Below are 21,040 nucleotides of genomic sequence, written 5' to 3'. Positions count from 1 at the left end.
TTGAAAATACAGGATTTTTTTTCTTCAATTTTTCAGCTGAAAAGTGACGGTAATTTTTTGTAAAAAAACGACAATTTTTAGCAAGAAGGGAGATTATTTGGGAACACACAACTTTGAAGTTGACATACATTACACAAACATAGTCTACAGGAAGTCTACTTTACATGAAGTTTACATAGATTACGTGACAAACGTAGACTATGTAGACAAAGATAGTCTACGAGTAGAGAACCAACCCTGCACACACTACTACTACTACTACAAATCCCCGGCTTTCAATTCTACACATATTACATTATAATAAGTACGTTAACTCGACGTGATCAATTCACAATTCTATCTTCTACCTCTTCTACCTCGTCTACCTAATCACTCTCGGAACACCTTGGAAATAATAATATGAGATGAATTCATATCGCTGAAATGGAAACGAACATAGTGAGTGGAGAAGCGAAATACTCCGTAAAACACAATGCCACTGACAGCGAAGGGGGGAAAGTAAACAAAGAAAAAGCTTCTCCGGCACTCGAATTCTGATTTAACTTTGAAATCATGGGCTACTGAGCGAGAATTTCAAGCATAGATAACCCATATAATATTAAGCGTACCCGCGTGAATAAATTAACAAAGCAACAAGTATCTACCTTTACGTCGACAGATGACAATAGGGAACTGGACGAATAATCACTACTCATACGCGAATGCGAATTTCAATTTACACTAATTATACATAATTTACTATTTCATGCGAATTTTAACGAACACAACACTCACTTCTTTCAATACGGCGGCTACAGCGAAACTATGGAAAATAAAATGGTGGATTTTGGAATGCAATAAAGCTCTTTAGAATGCAACACCAGATTCAGTGTTACCTCCAAACCAGTTTCTGAAAATTTCTATTCAACGCAAACGCAGTATAACCAACATGACAAACTGATAATCGACTTTTTAGTTTTCGCTTTTTTGATATACTTAATGTTTTTGGTTTTGTATTTTATTTTACATTATTTCAATTTTCATCGCAATGTGAAGGAAAACTTACAGTTAGCTATGTCTACAATTTACGTAGTACGGTATTTGTTCAAGTGCCAGGAGCCTAGGAGGTGATAAAATATTCAGGATTTCTGTCGGAAAAAATTACTGGAAGAGGAAGGATCTTCGAATAATTAATTAATTATTGCTTTCTCCACTTTCGTTTCGTTCATGTCACAAAACTCAAACTTCAAAATCTATGGTACTACACTCCACAAAAGTACAAACTAATCACTTACGTAAGTCTTAAATCAATACCTATAAACGTACCTTAAAACTAGAAGGGCTATACGATATCTAATAGTACAGAACAGACACAGAATCACTTTTCTAAAACACTATTAACATATCAAAAATCCCTTCGACTTTGAGTATTTCATTTCACTGCGTACATATTTCTTTTAAATTAGCCATTCAGGCATATCAATATTCAGAAATCGAGAAGGCAGATATGCTCGGGAAATGAAAAACGACACCAATTACCAAAAAAACAACATCGTAAGTAGATTATATTGTTTGTAAAATAAAACTTTACAAACATCTTACGTTAAGAACAAAGATTATTCGCTCGTATTTCTGACTCGAGTACTTACACAAATTATTACATTATACAAATTGCGTATAATGCAGATAGGTAGCTATCACTAATATGGCAATAAAAATAGAAAAATAAAAAAATTAAATGTCACAGAAATGCATTTGGTAGGTACATACTAGGTGCGAGGCTTTGTTAATTATTTCAGTCTTTGCCATCTGTAAAAAAAAAAAAACAAAAAAAAACGTAAGGATGCTACAACAGCTCGATAAGAAACTTTCGAATTCAATAGTAAAGCGATTAGATATGAAACAGACCTTTTATAAGAGCAACACAACGTATAACCAGAAATTATAGACGCGACGGCGATAAATATGGCGATACCAAGTAACGAGATCTGTATGCCAGTTATTTTAACATTTGGCGAAACGTTCGCGTATCGCTAAAGTGAACAAACAATTCGTAATCTTGGTCAGCGTCAGATTTGTGTAATACCTCATTATGGCAAACTACGGCCACAGGCCACAGAAAAAAAAAGCGATCTTCTTACTTGAACAGATTGCACACTGTATTTATCGTATAGCTTTCGCAGCTCTTCGTTACTTTCGAGTTTCAAAAAGAAATCCGCTTCTTTGGCGTCGTAATCATCCGTAATTACTTCGATGCAGGAACTAGAACACAATAACAACCATTCTTCATAACTAGGTACCTACCTACTAGACAAGCGGCTAATATAGAGGTTCAAAAACGTGAGTCAAAATCAGAGTGACGGCATATAGGTAGAACCGCTGCGTAAGGTAATTTTTTGGACGATTTTGAATTGTAAAGTTGAAGCGCATTTGAGCGACAATTTGTTGACATCCCTACAGCTGAGATCAATTTATGTTCCGGCAGAAAAAAAATACACATTAGACGATAGACGTGCGAAATATCGACGAATTTGAATTGAACTTCTGCGGTCCCAAAACGGAATTTGTGATTATAGTCCCACCGTCAATCCCAAAATCATGATAGGCTGTATAAGCCATTATTTCTCCTTTGTTCTAAGGAAAATTAGGCCAAAAATAAAAACATATCGGATTTCGCGTTAGGTAGTTTGTTTCTGTTTACAATTAAGTACCTTAGCCTAACACGAATGTAATGTTATTTGCTGCGTCAGCAAATACACAACCGAATGCATCGGATGGAAAAGATGAACTACTTGGAGTGGAATAAGATAATGCTTAATACGCTTACCTCGTTTTAGAAAAATCCAAATTTCCGTCAGGTTTGGCATAAAAATGCGTTTCGTAAACGTCCAGCCGAACAGATGGCATCGCCAACAACCTTTGCAACTGGTTTTTGAATTCGACGAGGTATTCTTTTACTTGAGAGGGCGTTTTCGAAAAAATAAATTTCAACGACGCTTTTTCACGAACTACGTATACCTGGGGAGTGAAAAAAAAAAAAAATGTTTCCGAACACGTCCATACAGGTAATCGGTTTTTCTTACGAATACGACTACGTAGCTATTCGATGCTCGACTCGACTGATTACCAATATTACCATACGATTTAGTAGATTCTTAAACGCGTAGGTACCTACTTACTTTTATGAAACACGAAGCGGATTTAACGCTTGACCCGCTAACGGCGATCACTTCGATGATGAAATGACCGTCAACGTGTTTCGTCATGCTGAGGTTTGTACGTAATTCGCCGGCGCTCGAGTTCAAAATGAATGGAAAAGACGAATTGCGCCATTCTTGCTTCCAATTTGACCGCACGAAAGTACATTCGCGGATAAAGTACGAAATTTCTTCGGTTTCGACGTCGTTATCGTGTGCTTTCAACGTCAGCAATAACGTGTTTATGGGCACGTTGAAGCGGACACCTAGGTAAATGTTGATAAAGCAAACAGCTGGGTAAGAACGAAGAAAAATTTGCGCAATTCTAATCCGCAGCTAACAAAGTAGATGCGAGTACGTATCTGTTGTAGTCTAATCATAGGGTAGATATGCGTCTAAACTACACACCTACGGTGATGTTTTCCTCGACGAATTCGGGGTAATTATCGTCGATATCCAACACTTTGATATCAATCTGTCTTTCACTCAGATCCTGCAACATTCGAGTAAAATAATAATCAAAGAGGTGAAATACACTTTTCGTAATGAATAAGCGAATTATTTGGTCGGGTACATTACGCGACATTTTCTCACCGTTTTATTATATTTTTTACGCGATATTTTTAGTTTCTCGAATTTTTTATGACATTTCAACGTTAAAGATATCTGAGAAACATTTTCACGATCAATTCGTTTGGCAACTCGTAATATGGCACTGTTGTTCGTCGAATCGACCACTTCGAGCAGATTTTCCTCGTTTCCACCTGAATAAAAATTATACAATTATTTACAGTAGGTACCAGGTACCTGGACCTACATACGAAATATAGGTATATTTGTAAATTGCAGCAATATCTACATGCTACATAGGTACGTAATATATTATGCAATGACGAGTAGACAATGATATGATACCATTTCGGTTGCGCGAGTAACATTTCAATTACAGGTAGAGGTACTTAATACTTATTAGGCAGTGCACAAAATTCCGGAGCGATTAGCTCGGTTCCTGGAATAGGCACGTTCGTGTATCGTGTTGCTGACGTGATTCATCGCAGGAGGCGTACTAAAGATCAATTACGAGACCTTCTTCGAGGTTTTTACAGTTTTTTTTTTTTTTTTTTTTTTTGAGAAAAAGTAATACCTACAATCTACATATACGCATCAGATGCGCACTTTAATATCTCGAGCATGTATATTCTAAATTAGGCCTAGTTGTTAGGAGGCGCGTAAACGTATTTCACGAGTAAAATAAATTACCTACCTATGATAAAGAAAGCGACTTGGGCATTCTCATTTTCGTCCGGATCAAAAGCTTCGATTGTTTTTATCAATGTACCGACAGGGAGTTCTTCCATTATTGAAAGTTGTGCCGGTTTCTCATCCTAGCTTATTCAATGCGAAACGTTAACAAAACAGCAGCTTTAGCCATCTACAGTTGGTACTCAAGTTCTGTTACGTACCACAGTTCTATTAAATATAGGAACATTATCGTCTGTATCGTTGACGCGTATCTGAAGAACTCTCGAACTTTGTTGAGATACTACACCGCCGTCTTTAATCGTCAAAATCAACGAATATTTACTTTTCAACTCTCTGTCCAGCTTGACTTTGGTGATGATACGACCAGTAAGCGGATCTAATTTCGCAAATTACAGACGTAACATAAACATTAACAGTCGATCACATACGGCGTTATATACGGTACAGTTATCACATTAAAGGTGGAGAATGTGTCTCTAAATACACAAGTATAAGTATGCCCATTAGTCAACTTTTTTTCTTACTCGTATTCTAAAACAATCGCGTTGAAATTAAAAATTAAACTGCACTCTGGACTCGATTTAAATACCTACCTAGGCACCGAATTTCGACGCGATTACTCTCGTATCCGTTTTCAACATCAAAAATACATACGAGTAGGTATATAGTTCTACTGGTTACAGGTATGTATAGGTATTATAAGTCGAAATACGACTCGATCACTCACCAATATGAAATGCATCGGCGTCAGAACTATCTTTCAAAAATGAGTATTGTATCTGACCTTCGGGAGTAAACGGATCATCCGCATCGGCAGCAACGACTTGAAAAACCAACGATCCAATCGGCGAATCCTACGATTGTAAATTTGATTCGATAAGAAAATCAACGAGGACGAAATGTAAATAGTTAACTATATCAGCCATATGGATACCTCTGAAATGTAGGCAATTTCGTTTTCGGTGGGATGCACAAACACCGGGACACCGTCGTTAGTTAAAACGTCTCCAATCAGAACGGAAATATGAATGTCGGTGAAAAGAGCCGGTTCTCCGTTATCTTGAGCTCTCACAGACAAACCATACGGATAATTACGTCCTCTTCCAGCCAACGCTCTTTGAACTACTATTTCTCCGGTTACCGAATTGATTTTAAAAAATCCTACAACAACGCAATCACAATGGGTAGCTAGATAGGTATTAGGTATACACGATACAAGTACCTAGGTTAAGCGTATCGTATACATAAGTAAACGATGAACGAACCTGAGCAATCAAATTCGTTGATAATCTCGTAGCTCACGATACCAGCTTTTCCGCTATCTCGATCGATAGCGGATACCTTTAGCACGCCGGTTCCAATCGCGATATTTTCCAAAATAACTATCGAGTAATCTTTTTCGACGAAAATAGGAGCATTATCGTTAACATCCAATATGTCGATTTGAATCTGAAACGATAATTTTATTCTTTTTATTCGAGCGTTCGTTGAATATACGTAGGTACCTTAATCATTTGGCAAAGGTAAATCGAGTAGAATGTAATTATTCAATTTTTTTTACGCACCGGAACTTCGCTTTTTCGGCGCTCTTTCCCTCCCGAAGGCGTGTCCGTTGCAACGGCTATTACATTCAATACGAGTTGCTTTTCTCGATCAATCGTCGCTTTTTTTGCTACCTGAAATGGGTAAGTACCTACGTAATTAATAAACATTCTACGGACTCGAACCCGCGCGTTTATTAGATTTCGATCGGTGATTCTCGTACTAACGGGAAAACAACGAATGTAAATTAAGTAGGTAGGTACAATTAGTATACTACTGTTTTACCTTTAATCTACCTTCTTTGGGATCGATGTCAAAAAGAAACGCGTGTTCGCCGGCAAGATGATAGGTAATATTTCCGTATCCGCGAGGAGACGTTGGTAGATCGCCATCTGTCGCTTTAACAAAAAGTACGGTCGTTCCGCTTTTGGAATTTTCCTCGATAGAGCCGCGATAAATCTGCGAATACATAAACCATAGCGAATAGGTAAGGTTTCGTAGATCACGCATATGCATATACCCACAGCCACGCTAGTAGGGGGATATTGATTAATTAAGGTACTTTGTCCGAAAATTGCGGAGAGTGATCATTCGCATCGACGATATTGATGAAAACTTTGGCTTCGCTCGTCGTTCTTTGATCGTCGTCAGAAATCGCTTCTACTTCGAAAGTTAAAATCTACAACAATTTGAAATACTTAAGTATCTACACGCAAATTTCACCGTGAGACAAATCACGTCGATAGTCGATACCTTAGATCGAACAGTTTCGTAATCTACGCGTTCGGTAAGCACCACATTTCCTACAGGATCCACAGCCAACTGTCTCGGTAAAGCGGTTTTCGCGCGGTATTCCCGTATCGGCGACATCGTGACCGGATCTTGAGCGATCAGCCTCAAAACGGTCGAACCGATAGGCTGTTCTTCGAGTAGATCGCATACGATTGTGGGATTCGATCTCATCCATCCGCCGATCAAAAAAACAGGCCTTATTTCGTCGATCGTTTCCACGAAGAAAGTGATTTCGGCTGAAATGTAACGCGTCTACACAATTAGACGTCAAAATACTCGAACTCGATCGATGAGACCGAGAGTAGTTTGGTTGTAGCTATGTACAATTGTACATTGTACTCGTATTATGTATGTAAGGTACTTGTCGTCAGCTATGCTGGCGTACGCTCACCTCTATCAATTTGCTTGGCAGCCGTGCTCGCGGTGGCCTTAGTATCGCGAACTTGCACCGTAACCGTTATTAAACGAATAAATTCTTCGGATAATGCGCGCTGTATTTTTACGTCGCCCGAATTTTTGTCGATACTACAGACGAAAAAGAATTGGTCCGAGTTAATACGAAGAAACGCCACGCCATTCAATAATTTTCCATTTTACCACAAAGTACGAGTACGAGTACGCGTACAAAAACCATCCAATCGGGTAATACTAAGTATATATATTACGTACGTTTAGTAACTTAGTATAGTAAGTATAAGTATCGGCTGAAAAAAGATAAGACTTGTACCTGTAGCTATAACAAACAAACTGACCTAAATAAATCATTATAGATGCCCAATTCGTCGACCATAGTAAAACCGCGACGATCGGTGATTTGAAAAGGTTTCAGCAACGAATATTCCAACAGGGAATCGTAATCCGAATCCGTAGCGCGTACTTTGATCACCGACGTTCCTGCACAAGCCAAGTCGTTGTTAGCACAAAAACAAATTCATCGGCGGTCGGCTCGCAAATCGCAAATCAAAAATTAATCGCAGAAGAGAAGAGCCGCGACACATTTTTGCTTAGGAAAGCACCTACCATTTATCATACGTTGAAAAATATGCGAAACGTAACTGCGATGTTGGAATGCCGGCGGCTCGTCGTTCACGTTCAAAACGTTGACGATGACTGTCGTTTGCGCGGTTTCACGTAATGGAGTACCACTGTCGATTGCCAGCACCGTGATACCGTATCGCTTCGAAGGAGCGTGGTTCACTTTCAATTCGCAACTATCCGCCAAAAAGATGACACCGGATCTGCAAAATTGCGAAATAGGTACAAGTAGGTAACTAAAGTAACCGACATTGAATTACATAGGTATGTAGCTGGTTTTAATCTACCTACGACATACTACGAGTATGTTTCGAAACATATTCGCTACCGAATTTGAGCACTACCTATCGCACGTACGCACGTCTGAAATAAAAAAAATCTTCTTCCCATCTCCCTCGTGAACGCCGAAAGGGGTTGGGACTAAATTGGCATGTTTTTCTCGATGTTAGGTGATTATCTAGACTGTAAAAAATTGTAACGAAATCGAAAGACCCGAGGTTGAGGTTTGAGGTAGCGAAACCTTGACCAAAATGTTTCCTTCGCATCGTCATTTTAAAAATACGTATTAACGGCAAACTGGGTAGGCAACTTATTTAACGTCGCATCAGTGCGTTTAATACCCTACCTACGAGTATTTAGTAGGTAGAGGTACGAGGTACCTAGACCTACAGTATTCTGTATTTACAGGATTTTTCAAAAATACGAATTAAACAACTCAATTCTGGTCATTATACCAGCCAAATTCGATAATAAATATCCTACTCGTATTAGCAATTTAGAAATCATTTGCGAAGCTCGTTTCAAAATCTGAATTTTTCCCGCAAAATGAGTTAGGTACAATTTCGAAAAGCAAAAAAATTACTAAATTTTAGTTTTCAGAATACCTATCTCGTCGGTAAAAATAACCACCCGTACGTCTACGTACTTTTCCTACTTACTCGGGTTTGATGTAAAACTGATCCGCACCTTGGCCGGTTATTTTATACTCGAGCGAATCGTCCGGTCCATCAGGATCGGTAGCCCGTACTGTGGTCACCATAGAATCGGATGGCAATGTTTCCAAAATGGTAACGTTGTACGGCGTGCCTTTGAACACTGGTCTTTGATTACCCGGTACGCCGACACGGATGAATACCGTAGTGTCCGACCATAACGCGGGTTCGCCTGTAAAAGCAATATATGTACGAGTAATGTGGCCAACTGGCCATAATGAGCTGCAAAAAATACATCGGCGAACGGCGATATTTGAAATTCATTACGTATTACGCATTACGAACCGGAATCGGTAGCGCGAACTTTCAGTTCGTATTGTCCTCGAGAGGTATGCTTAGAGCTGGCGGGTTGCGTTATTAATATTTCTCCGGTTGTTTCGTCGATGCCGACTGCGTTCGAATTCGCGCTGAAAATGGAGTACGTAATCGTATTGTTTGGCGTACCATCCGCGTCACTGGCCTATTCGTTCGTTCGTTCGTTGTTCGAGTAAAAATCGACGAAAAGCCGGGATAAAAAAGAGAATAGCAGGTAAATACTAAATACATATAAACGCGAGAAGAGAAAAAAATTCACCGGAGGATCCGTAGATACTCGATTGTACTGTACGTACTTTGACAAAAAACTGCGGTTGAAAAGTTGACGATCCTTCTCGTATGTTTCTGCGATATTCGTTGAAATCGAATACGGGAGCGTTATCGTTGACGTCTACGATGTTAACGAGTACGTTGACGGTGGTCGAACGATTTCCGCCATCCTTGGCGTTTACGGTCAGCGAAAAAGACGTTTGCTGCTCGTAGTCGATTTCTTCGCAAAAAAAAAAAAAAAACATAAAAAATAGGTACATAAAAAACAAAAAATAAAACACGCGTCCGAAGAAGAGAAGAAGAAAAATGGCCAGAAGTAAGCTCGTGTACTAACTGTTGGTAACGATTAGACCTCCTAAGTTGGAGTCGGTGTCAAATTTATCCGTGCCAAAGCCGCCGATGGTGTAGGTTATTCGAGAAAATAGGCCAGAATCTCGGTCGATGGCGTTTATTTGAGCTACGCTAGTGCCTACGGGCGTATTCTCCATCACGTTTACCACATATTTCGAACGTTGGAATTTGGGCGCATTGTCATTGGCGTCTGTCACGTTGACGATAATTTGCGCACGAGCGGCTTCTCGAGAAACATTCTGCTAGCGAACAAAAAAAATACAAATAAACAATAGTAGGTAAAGTTGTAGCTAATTAAACGAGAAAAAAATTAGGTAGGTTGCGGATGGGTCGCGCTTACTTCGCCATCGACGACCGAAGCGACAGCGTACAATGTTATCTCGCGAATACCGTTCTCGTAATCGAAACCGGTGTTGTTTACAACTCGAATAATAACGGCCGATTTACCAACGGCCGTAGCCGGTTCGATGGAAAAACAATCGGCAAACTGGCCGGGATGCGCTTTCAGCGTCAGAGAAAATCTAGCATTGTCGCCGATATCGGCGTCGCTGACGGTCATACCGAGACTGGGCAGCGGAGTACCGACGCCTGAAAACATTCCGTAACGCTCGTATCACGATTACGTACATATTATGTTTGTACCTTAGCTACGCTTATAGAAACACATCGAAATGTACTCGCCGATATCTTCGGATACGTTGAGTAGGAAAAGCTGTTGGTTAAATTTCGGCAAATGATCGTCTCGATCTTTGATCACGACGGTAACGAGCTCGCTGCTGATATTTCCGATAGATTCATCGTCGTCATCGCTAGTAACTTCGGTCGCCTAAATCGAACAAAAATTAATACTCGTACATAATACGAAGGTACGAGTAGCAGTAGGTACATACCATATAGTATGCAAAGGATGAACTACGTAGCGATGCGATATCGATACCGAACTTACCGAAATGTAAAACGAGTATATTCCGCCCATCTGAAGGATCGCAGAATGCTCTCTGTCGATTAGATTGTGAGAAGTAAAAATCGAGGCGTTTCCGAGGCCGTCGCTTTCGACGGTAAAATAATGCGATACGTCTTCTCGTAAATGAAACGCGAGCGGTCTTAAGTTTTTCTCGTCGCCGTCCTTGGCTGCGATGCTCAATAATTTGACACCCTAAAACAGGTAGGTAGGTAAGTAAGTAGGTAGGTAGGTAACAAGAATAGGTATTTAGACTACATATTCGGGGATGTTCCGATATGTTTGCTCTGCGACTACGAGGTAGGTAGAGGTAACTGCACTTACTGGTTCGGTATTCTCATAAACGGCGATGGAGTAGGGCGCGTTAAAAAATATCGGCGGCTCGTCTTGTACATCTTCGACATCGACAACAACCTTGACGACGGACGATAAAGGTTTTTTAGGATTCGAATCGATAGCCTGAAGCCACAACGTGTACGAAGATTGCAGTTCGTAATTCAGACTGCGACGAAGAATTAAAGCGACCGCGTAAACGCCGTCTCGAATCTGCAATCGCCGAATCACCATTAAGTATGTACATACAAAATTAACAATCAAGTGACCAAGGTATCACGTAAATACGAGTATACTTGCTTTATCGACGGACAGCGAGAAAAATTGGCAACCAGTGGATCGTACGCAAACTACATTGACGATGGAGTTGAGGCCGAAATCTATATCGGATACGGCGATGCCGGCGAACGCGACCGAGCCTACTTCCGCATTTTCGGCGACCGCAAAATCGTACTGCGAACCATTGAACGTCGGTCGATTGTCGTTTACATCGATGATGGGAATTTCACGTTTCAGCGACACCGTATTCGGTTCCTCGGCGGCCGAATCTGGCGACGGCGACGGCGACGGCGTCTCATCTAAGACGCAACGATGATAACTTTACGCTCGTACGTTAAGGTTAAAATAACACGCGGAGAGATTTGTACGTATAGGTAGTTGTACCGACCTGTGATGCTAACTATCACTTCGATGGTATCGACGAGCTCGCGATCCAACGGCTTGATGAGGATCACGTCGCCGGAATGCTTATGGACTGAAAAATACTCTCCGCTGATGCTGTAGTAGACCGATCCTCCGTCCGGGTCCGTTCCCCTTAATTTGTAGACGGTCGTGCCTACGGCGATATCTTCGGGTAGAGAAAATTGCGCCATATCGCCTCCGGCCACAAATCGTGGCGGTCGATTCGTCCTCGTCGTCGTCGTCGTCGTCGTCGTCGTCGCTTCGCTCAACGTCCAAAACAACAAAATCTTCAAAACGTTTATCATCAGCCACGATTCGTCGTCTACTATTCTCATGGTTGTTTTGCGGCGAAGCTCGTTATCCCTTTTTCGTCACCTCGCAGTCATTTCATCTGAAATGCAGAACACAGAAGCGTACCAAAAAGTAAGTAATGAAGTTTTCGTCTAACATGACAAAATGTGGCGAAAATTGTGCAAAGCATAATACTACGCGTATGAGTAGTAGGCACGCAGCTCTCTAGCTTTGTGCAAAACTCCGTACATCCGCGCATTACAATGAATGCAGGTATAGGTACCAAGTACCAAGATTACTCGTACACGCGTGAACACGCGCTATTCACATACATACTCGTATATGTATAGGAAGAGATATGGAAGCGGGGTATGAGATGAGGGAGGGCAATACCCATGTACGCGAATGTACATAGATAGGGAGAGGTACGAGGTACATACGAGTATACAAAAGTACAGTAGACGCGCAAATATGCAAATGCAATCGAACGTATAATGTCGATGTCGATGTCGGTCAGATTCTCAGGTTACCAACGGTCAAGCGTGCGAAGGTGAACGGTGAATGGTGAATGGTGAGCCAACGAAGCGTAGCGTCGCCATCTCGTTCAGTTTCTCGTAATCGGCAATCGCAATGCAATCGCTTCGCTTCGCTATGATTTACGCATCCGCTTAATCCGCGAATTCCCATATTCTACGTAAAAATCGGTAAGAAATAATCGAAAATTCAATTTTATCGGAACCAATTTAGGAAAAATAGGAAAAAAACAAACAAACCCCGCGGAGGCATTAGGATGGGTTGAAAAAAAAACATTACGATTTTGACGAAAATTGGCGAGGAAGTTTACTTCGAGAGAGAGAGACTGACTAGAAAAATGTTGAGTTGCCCGACTGTTCGGAGGTTGAGGGCTGAGCTGAGAATCCTCCAAGTAGGGTTATTTTTGAAAAAATGGTGTTTTTTTGCCACTTTTGGCGTACAAATTTGTACGTCTACGTACCTACCTACATATGTACTTGGGACAACAGCAAAAGTTGAAAGAGTTTTCGAAACTAGGCGTTCTACGAACATTTTATTTCAAGTACGAGTAAGTAGGTACGGTATTACACGAAATTGTAGAGAATTCAATTCTCTTTCAGATTACGAGTAGGAGTAGGTAGTAAGTACCGCTATCAGATTTTTGCTAGGACGCGGACGTACGGTTCGTCCGGCAAACGCGGAAAACTAAACAACTTTCAGCGACCTTTTGCGAGTTTTTTGGAAAAGTACTCGCGCAATCGCCCATCAAAAGTTGAGATTTAAGTTTCTTCCGAACGTGCCTGATGCGTTGAATTGATAATTCAATACGACTTTTTTAGTCCTTCGTCCTCTACCAAACTACCGATAGCGTTAAAATGCAGCCGTATCGAACTCGAGTAGACAAAACAAAAACTTACGCTTATTCGCTGGTTAATACTCGTAGTTTGGGCAATTTGCCATCAGCATCACTCATCGTACACATTACGTAGGTACACATACACAATTACACACATACACAGACACACTAGCCATCGTCAGCAACAACGAATGGATTCGAGTACGACATCGGCACCCGACGACGACGACGACGACGACACAGCCAAAATGTACGCGTACGAGTAGATACGATGAGTAGCAGCATCCAAATTCAGTCGCTACTCACTCAACAGCATATAACGAAATGAAAACAAACGAACTGAAGAGTGAAGACGACGAAAAAAAGGCTGGAACACGAACAGATGAGAGAGGACTCGACAGTCAACTGGCAAACGGCAAACTGGTACAAGACAAGACAAGACAAGACAAGACAACAAGATGCAAGGTATAGATCTTGCAACTGCCGTCGATGAACCGAGCACGTACTACGTAGGTCTAGGGTAAACGACGTAGACGTAGAGGTAGATGTACAGATAGAGAGGCACGTGAGATGAGCAAGTGCGACTGTGACTGCGAGTACGAGTACGTCCAGTACCAAGAGCGAAGATGAAAGAAACTCGCAACTCGCGACGCCGCTCTGCTGGCAAGAGGCAATGCACAAACTTGGACACCTCCCACGCCTCACGCATAGGTAACTTTCAGGTTCAAGTGGACGTCGAGTCGTCGAGTACCTACTCGTACTCGAAATGCATTTTTAGGCACAACTAGTGCCTAGATACGTGAGTACTTCTTACATTGTACGAGAAGGTAGATCAGTCGATTGGATTTGTCCAAGAAAGCAAAATTTTGAATCTGATTCAAATACTAGCACTGAATGTGACTGTGGAGAAGACCCAAGTAGGTAGGTAGGTAGGTAGGTGGGTACCATTCACCTTAATTTAAGGAAAATACGGCCGGAATTCACGCCGCCGGACCGAACTTTCATTGTTCGTAAGTATGTCCATGAACGACGATGTACTCGTATACGTTTACGGATGTACGAATCGTATAGCCTATACTCGTAGATATGTACGAGACGAGTACAATGATGGGAAAAGAGCAACAGCCACCAGCCACCAGCCACCAGCCAGAGCCCGCAACGAGTCCGTTATTTTTCTTCTTATTTTTCAGTGTGTCGGTGTACGGTGTACTGTGTAAGTGGGTGTAGGCGACCGCGTTCGCGTTCGCGTTGCACCGGTGACCTGATCTCTGAACTCGCGATCGTCGATGACGGTGAGGATGAGGAAGATTGTTTCTGCTAGTGCTTATACAGTATACAGTATGCTTTGCGGTCACAGTCTGATCTGGTTTGATAACGTCGCTCCGCGCTGCGCTGCGCCGGTCATAGCCGGCTGGAAGTGGTAGTGGTAGTGGCAGTGGCAGCTCGCATCTGGAGTCTGCATTTACTCTCACGTCTTCGAGTTCATTCAAACGGTACGACGAGCGATCCGCAATCGCGCATCTGCGATATAGGTAATAGGTAGAGGTACGACGGACTTACTCGTATAGCTTTCTCACACATACACTCACACCATAAGACGACCCATACCTAAGAGTACATACGAGTACTACCTATATACATTACACAGGTCTACACGTATGTACATCGCTGTCGCTATTACCAGTAAAGTTATTGTAATACTTTTAGAGGTAATCTAATAAATCTAATTAGTCGGCGGCGCGAAGTACAAATAAATCGAATCGCAACGCTTCACGTCTGATCAGATGTTTCACGGTTGACACGGTTGGTTGGCTAAGTGATTGCTTGTTATATATATATGTACCTACTCGTAGTAGTAGTTGTTGTTACTATGGTTTGCGTTTGATTCTGATCACAATCGTACACTCGTACCTGTACAAGTGTACACATTGGTATAATAGCTACTGCTACTCGTATAAATTGAAACTTTTCATCACTACCTACCAGTTATCAGCATCTACCAAAATACGCGAGTACCTAAAACAACAACGGCAACGGCAACGGCACAATTTGACAACTGGTACGCGTTTTGCACACAATGCAGCAAGACAAACAATCGCTGAATCTACTCGTACTAGTACAGACTACAGAATTGCATCACTCCGTATTGTTTGCGGCCGCGGGGACCAACATTGAACAAGCGTTGTCCAATTGCCCATGAGCCATCGAGCATCGTGCATCGCCTAAACGAGATCAAGACACGTGCGCGTCTGCGTCTGCGTCTGCGTCTGCGTCTGCGTCTGCGTCTATCTGTGTGGAACAGGTGAAGCGTGCGTTTACTTGTTAAACGTCGCCGTTTACACGCTTCACGCTATATACCTGTTCAGTGTTCAGTGTTCACTGTGCAATGAGCACGCAGCACGTCCATCATCCAAGTAAAGCACCTACACCTACACCTACACCTAATTGCATAATTGTCCGCGTACGTATGTCGTATACGTATAGGCCGATTACGAACGTGGATCGTAGAACAGAAAGCTGATTCCGTCAATGGACAATCTGCCGCCAATTCACGAGCTGGACATCTGGCTGGGCGCCGCGCCGAGCGCCATCCCAGGCCATCACACGGCCCATGGATGTTTCGAGAAAAAGTACTCGTACCTCCGGTTTACCTCCGGTTATATACGTAATAATATTTGTAATATGCGAATCGGCCCTCGAAACCTTGGCTCGCTTTTTTGAAAATATTCGCAGGTTATGTTCGGGGAAAGGGGCGAAAAAGAATTCTAAAGCTAAAAAAATTTCATCCACCCCGCCTCATCACCTCTTCTCTATGCGAAAAAACCGCGTTTTTCATGCAAAAAATCGCTATTCTTCGCCACGTTGAGCAAAAATTTTGAAATCTCTACAATGTACAGAGGGAGGAGGTAATCCGTTGAATTTTTTTCAATTTTTTTCTGCGCTGTAAAAAAATTTCAAATTTTCATCGTTTCCAAAACTAAAAAAGGTGCAGGCTAGGTTTAAATTTTTTCGCCAAAACATATCGACCTCGAGCCGCGAGTTTCGAATTTTTTGAAATGTCGCCGCGGGCAGGGTGAGAAATCCAAACAACTTTTTCAGTCTTCTTTTCTTTCGAAAGTTTTCTACTGTCGAATGGAAAATTAATACGGAAATGCAGACGGAGATGGGGGGGGGGGGGCAACACAAAAATTCTGAAATCAGCTATCGGATATTTCCTACACCTACTTTCAGCAGTTGAAAATGACAGAAAAAAACTCGTAAAGTTGATTTTTCGGATTTTTCACACCGACCGGCTACTTTAAAGAATTCGAAAAAAAAAATTCCAAAAATATGTACTATACGACTCTAGGTCGGCATTTTGGCGAATTTCAGAAAATTTATGTTCTAAGAGCGATTTTTCAATTTTTTGATGAAATAAAATTTCATCGCGTAAAATGTACCGATAATACGAATTAGGTAGGTAATTCCTTCGATTCAACTCCCACACGGCACATATAAACATTCAACAATCTACTAATTTTGTACCACGATTCCGAAGCTTCCGGCGATTTTTTCATTTTTTCCAGACATTCGAGACTGCGAGGGGCTTCAAAAGGACTCGAGTACCTACTTTATAACCATCGGTCGGTACTTATTGCCGGCACCCTCTCGATCGTTCCAGGCGATTACCGCTAAATTCCAGAGTTGCAGTTCGAAAGTAAACTTTCGACCAACTTACAGACTTCAGAAAAAGTGAGAAAGTGAAAAAGTGAAAAAAAAACTTGAAAGAAGTTACGAAGTCGTCGAGATGGTATCATCGGGGGTGACTATACTTGATCTGCGGACTGAGAATCACACTGGGACTTGTTTGTTTGCAACTTCCAGCGAGTTTTAAAGTTTCTCCATAAATTTGAAAACACTGCGGAGTGCGGAAGGTCAAAAGTGAAAAATGAATTTTCACTTTGATCGGTGTTCGTTGGGCAGTTGGGCACGCTCTCCGCCGCGCCGTTTCATAGTAGTCGTCGCAGCAGAGTCACAGGAATACGAGTTCGCAGTTCGAAAGGGAATTTTTCAACGAGATTGCAAATTCTAGAAAATGTGGGGGAAAAAATTCGTACCTACATTATTATTTCGAATGGCGCGTAAAAACGATAAAAAATCATTTTTTTCTTAGATGCAAAAATTACCCATCGCGAAAGCGCACGTGCATTGATACGTGCATGTGCATGTATGTAGTTCACAAGTCACCGCGGATTTGTCTCGACTCTCGAGTGAATTACGTTACGTATACGTAAAATAGGTACAAATAAACCGAGATTCGAATTATATTTCATTATAATATATAGGCTACTAACATGAATTTTTGAAGTAGGTAGGTAAGTATAGGTAATTATGCAAATTGACGTTTTGATGGTTTTATCATAATCGTAGTTGTGATTCTCAGGAACCGGTTTCGAGTTGATAAAACATTGTACATAAACGAGTATATAAGTTGATACCTATAACCTACCTAGACCTACGAAGTTCACCTTATCTTATCTTGTTCATAGAGAATAGAGATAGGTTTAGGTTTAGGTTCAGGTACGTTTACGTACATTCGTGATACTGAACTAACGATCGGATCGGATCGGATCGGATTTATTTACATTGGTTACAAACGCTCGTTTGCTCAGTCGCTTGTTTGTTTTTGCTTTCAAAAATATAGGTACTATGTAGATGTACCAAAAAATAAACTAGGTACCTAATAAAGTTGATTGATGTAAAATAAATAATTTGCGTTCGCGTTACGTGTAAGTTAGTCTATCTACTCGTACTAGACACTAGACAGTATACATTACATACACCGAGGTAAGTGGCAAATTTTTTCTAAATCACACCGCACCTGCACTAGTGAATACTACTCGTACTCGTACTCGTACATGCAGACATGCAAATGCATCCATAATTAATCATACGTAAATACTCGTATGTATACATGTCCGATGTCCATCATCGCAGATTGGTCTCTTTATATACCTATATACTCGTACGATTATTTTAGGCTGATTTTATTATTAAAATATGCACGCACCATGTACGTACTATGTACCTCCAACTACTACCTACTAGGTAACTATTTTGATTTTCAATAACCTTGCAGATGAACGTCATCAACGAAAACGTAATACAGACCATCCTAAGTCGCGATCGCGATCGCGAAGCCGCAGAGGCAGAGGCGGCGGCGGCGGCGAAGGCGGAAGAGGAAGACGTTTCGTCCATTCAAATAGTAGATTGGCGCGTCGATGGTATGAATGAAAAAAGCATCATCAGCTACGCGTCCGAACTATCTCGACTGGTCGTTCGTTATCGTTATCATTATCGTTGTGGAGGAGCGAAAGGAGCGAAAAAAGGAGGACAAGACGGAGACGGCGCTGGCGCTGGCGCTGTATCGCGAGAGAAAATTTTCATAATCAAGGATCCTACCAAAGCTCCTCTGTACGCGTACGTAAAAAATTTCGGTTGGTACGATAACGAGGTAACGATGTACGATCGAGTATTTCCGCAAATGCTGCAGCAGTTGGCTCCGGAGCTGGACCACGACGAACACTCGTACGAGTACGAGTACTTTACACCTCGACAGTACTACTTCGACGACGAGACGCAGCTGCTGGTGCTGCAAGATCTATCTCAGAGCGGGTACAAGTGCGCGGATCGCGTGCAAAAGCTCGACTTGGAACATTGTATTTACGCCGTCCGAAGTCTGGCCAAATTGCACGCTTTATCCGTCAAACTAGAAACTACGGTCGGTCTACCCGAATCGGTCAAACGCAACGCTATATTCAGCGCCGACCGAGCGTCAGATTTAACCGCCATCCTCGCTCAAGGAATCGCCACGTTTACAGACTGCGTTCCGCAACATCTCAAACAGCTTTACCCGAACGTAATCGCCGATTTTACCCAACTATCGGCCGAAAAATTGATCCGAGCCAACGACGATTGTTGGCGTAACACGCGCTTCCGCGTTTTGAATCACGGCGATTTCAACGTCAATAACATCATGTACAAATACGACGAGTCGCTCGGACTCGTGAAAAACGTCAAACTTATCGATTTTCAACTGTCTCACTGGAACGGGCCGGCCAACGATTTGCTATTCTTCACCATAACCAGTATGCGCTTCGACGTGTACCGCAAACACTTGGCTTCGCTGTTGCAAATTTACTCGGATACCGCGAATAAGATACTGCGTCGATTAGGCTGTCCCGTCTCCTCGTACGAGAATGTCAGCGTGAGCCGGCTGCTCGACGATATCGATACGCTGTATCCGTACGCGTTATACGTACTAAGTTGCGTGCTACCTTTCATCATGTTCGATCCGCAAGATCCTAACGCTAACCCTATCGACGCCAAAAGTTTAATCAAAGACGACCAGATAGACTTCAGCGATAGAAAAGACGCGCTTTATCGAAAAAGCTATCAAGAAACGATGATTCGATGGCTGCAGCATTTCGCTCAAAAAGGTAAAATTTCCATCTCGACGGTGTTCTTATCGCACGATTAGGTGCGAGTGTGATTAGGCCTACTGATTAGATTTAGAAAATGAACTCGACAACGCTTGAATTTTTTTTGTTTTTCTAATTTAAAGGTACTTTACGCACTGACACTGACACTGACACTGACACTGACGAAGAAAAATAACGGACCCGGACCGAATCGAGATCAATTAACCAAGTCAAAATACGAGTATGTAAGAGTAGACTACAATATTGTATTCGTCGTACGTAGCGTAGCGTAGCGTAGCGTGAAACCAAAACAGCAAATTCTCGCCATCCGAATGCCAAAATGTACATACGAGTAGTTGTTCTCGTTACTCGTACCTATAATAATGTTATGTTATCGTAATTGTACATACGTACATACTCGTAATCGTATGCTAAGATGTTGAATGAATTTCGAAATAGAGTCTCAAAAAAATTGTTATGTAAAGTTAGATCCCTACCTACGTATAATAAGAAGATAAAATTTTCAAGTGATTAAAAATACCTAGTTACCTACATACCTACCTATACTGTATTATTATTTTTCATCGTCGAAGCAACGAAGGAAGGATTAGGGATTACCTACGAGTACATCCAAAATACTCGTAACACAGATGAGAGGTAGATTAGATAGGTACGAGTAGGTAGTCCAAAATCAATTCTGGAGTAGGTACCTTTTTAAACTATTTTCCCATTCGTCCTGATAACCTGACAGAATGAAAGAAACTTATTGCAGTGGCCAGTACGAGTATGCAGGACGCAGGTTGTAAGTATGAAAATGATTATCATTTTAAACCAACCGCGCTAACTTGAGACGAAAAAGCATTTCCTGAATTTCAACGATCGAATGTCGAATATCAGGTATTACTTACCTATTCGAACAAACCAATAATTATTTAAACGTTAAAGTAATCTCAATCGACAAAAATATGTAATCAGATATACACTTACTAGTAGATAGGTACTTTTTGATTTTGGTTATGACTATGACTGGTGAAATGAAAGTCCTTCACGTGGCAACTGAACCTCGAGGTTGGTGTAGAGGTACAGCCGAACAACCCAAACACCAGAACTCGGTGCAAATCTCCATTTTGGACCCCTCCTGCTGTTCCTTGTCTCTTTTTTTAAACGTGCATACGCGTAGATACTAGATAGGTACATATTATGTACTT

The 21,040-nt window shown here is 41.6% G+C and overlaps 2 protein-coding genes across 3 annotated transcripts; one reads left to right on the top strand and one right to left on the bottom strand.

The window, feature by feature from the left end:
* Positions 1–1,514: 1,514 nt before the first annotated feature.
* On the bottom strand, positions 1,515–13,993 carry Cad74A (cadherin-74A). Of its 2 annotated transcripts, none has more exons than XM_065353728.1 (30): positions 13,433–13,993; positions 11,698–12,102; positions 11,331–11,608; positions 11,022–11,243; positions 10,683–10,892; positions 10,418–10,562; positions 10,077–10,324; positions 9,720–9,978; positions 9,412–9,605; positions 9,086–9,260; positions 8,747–8,972; positions 7,794–8,011; positions 7,526–7,667; positions 7,165–7,298; positions 6,735–7,009; positions 6,544–6,660; positions 6,267–6,440; positions 6,005–6,115; positions 5,705–5,888; positions 5,374–5,600; positions 5,167–5,293; positions 4,640–4,815; positions 4,441–4,561; positions 3,771–3,940; positions 3,585–3,669; positions 3,159–3,442; positions 2,807–2,997; positions 2,121–2,241; positions 1,888–2,012; positions 1,515–1,788 (listed from the first exon to the last, which is right to left on the bottom strand). In XM_065353728.1, the coding sequence occupies exons 2-30, from the start codon at positions 12,044–12,046 to the stop codon at positions 1,770–1,772; spliced, it is 5,307 nt and encodes a 1,768-aa protein (XP_065209800.1). In that variant the 5' UTR covers positions 12,047–12,102; positions 13,433–13,993; the 3' UTR covers positions 1,515–1,769. The 2 variants fall into 2 exon arrangements, with proteins under 2 accessions (XP_065209800.1, XP_065209802.1); XM_065353730.1 differs by having other exon boundaries at positions 9,720–9,975.
* Positions 13,994–17,868: 3,875 nt separating this feature from the next.
* Positions 17,869–20,392, top strand: LOC135838134 (uncharacterized). Its single transcript, XM_065353721.1, has 3 exons — positions 17,869–18,198; positions 18,491–19,850; positions 19,976–20,392. The coding sequence occupies exons 2-3, from the start codon at positions 18,491–18,493 to the stop codon at positions 20,026–20,028; spliced, it is 1,413 nt and encodes a 470-aa protein (XP_065209793.1). The 5' UTR covers positions 17,869–18,198; the 3' UTR covers positions 20,029–20,392.
* Positions 20,393–21,040: the final 648 nt, after the last annotated feature.

This window comes from Planococcus citri, chromosome 2 (genome assembly GCF_950023065.1).
Source record: "Planococcus citri chromosome 2, ihPlaCitr1.1, whole genome shotgun sequence".
Taxonomy (NCBI): domain Eukaryota; kingdom Metazoa; phylum Arthropoda; class Insecta; order Hemiptera; family Pseudococcidae; genus Planococcus; species Planococcus citri.
The sequence above is the reverse complement of the archived record's forward strand: the minus strand, read 5'-3'. Positions and strand labels throughout refer to the sequence as shown.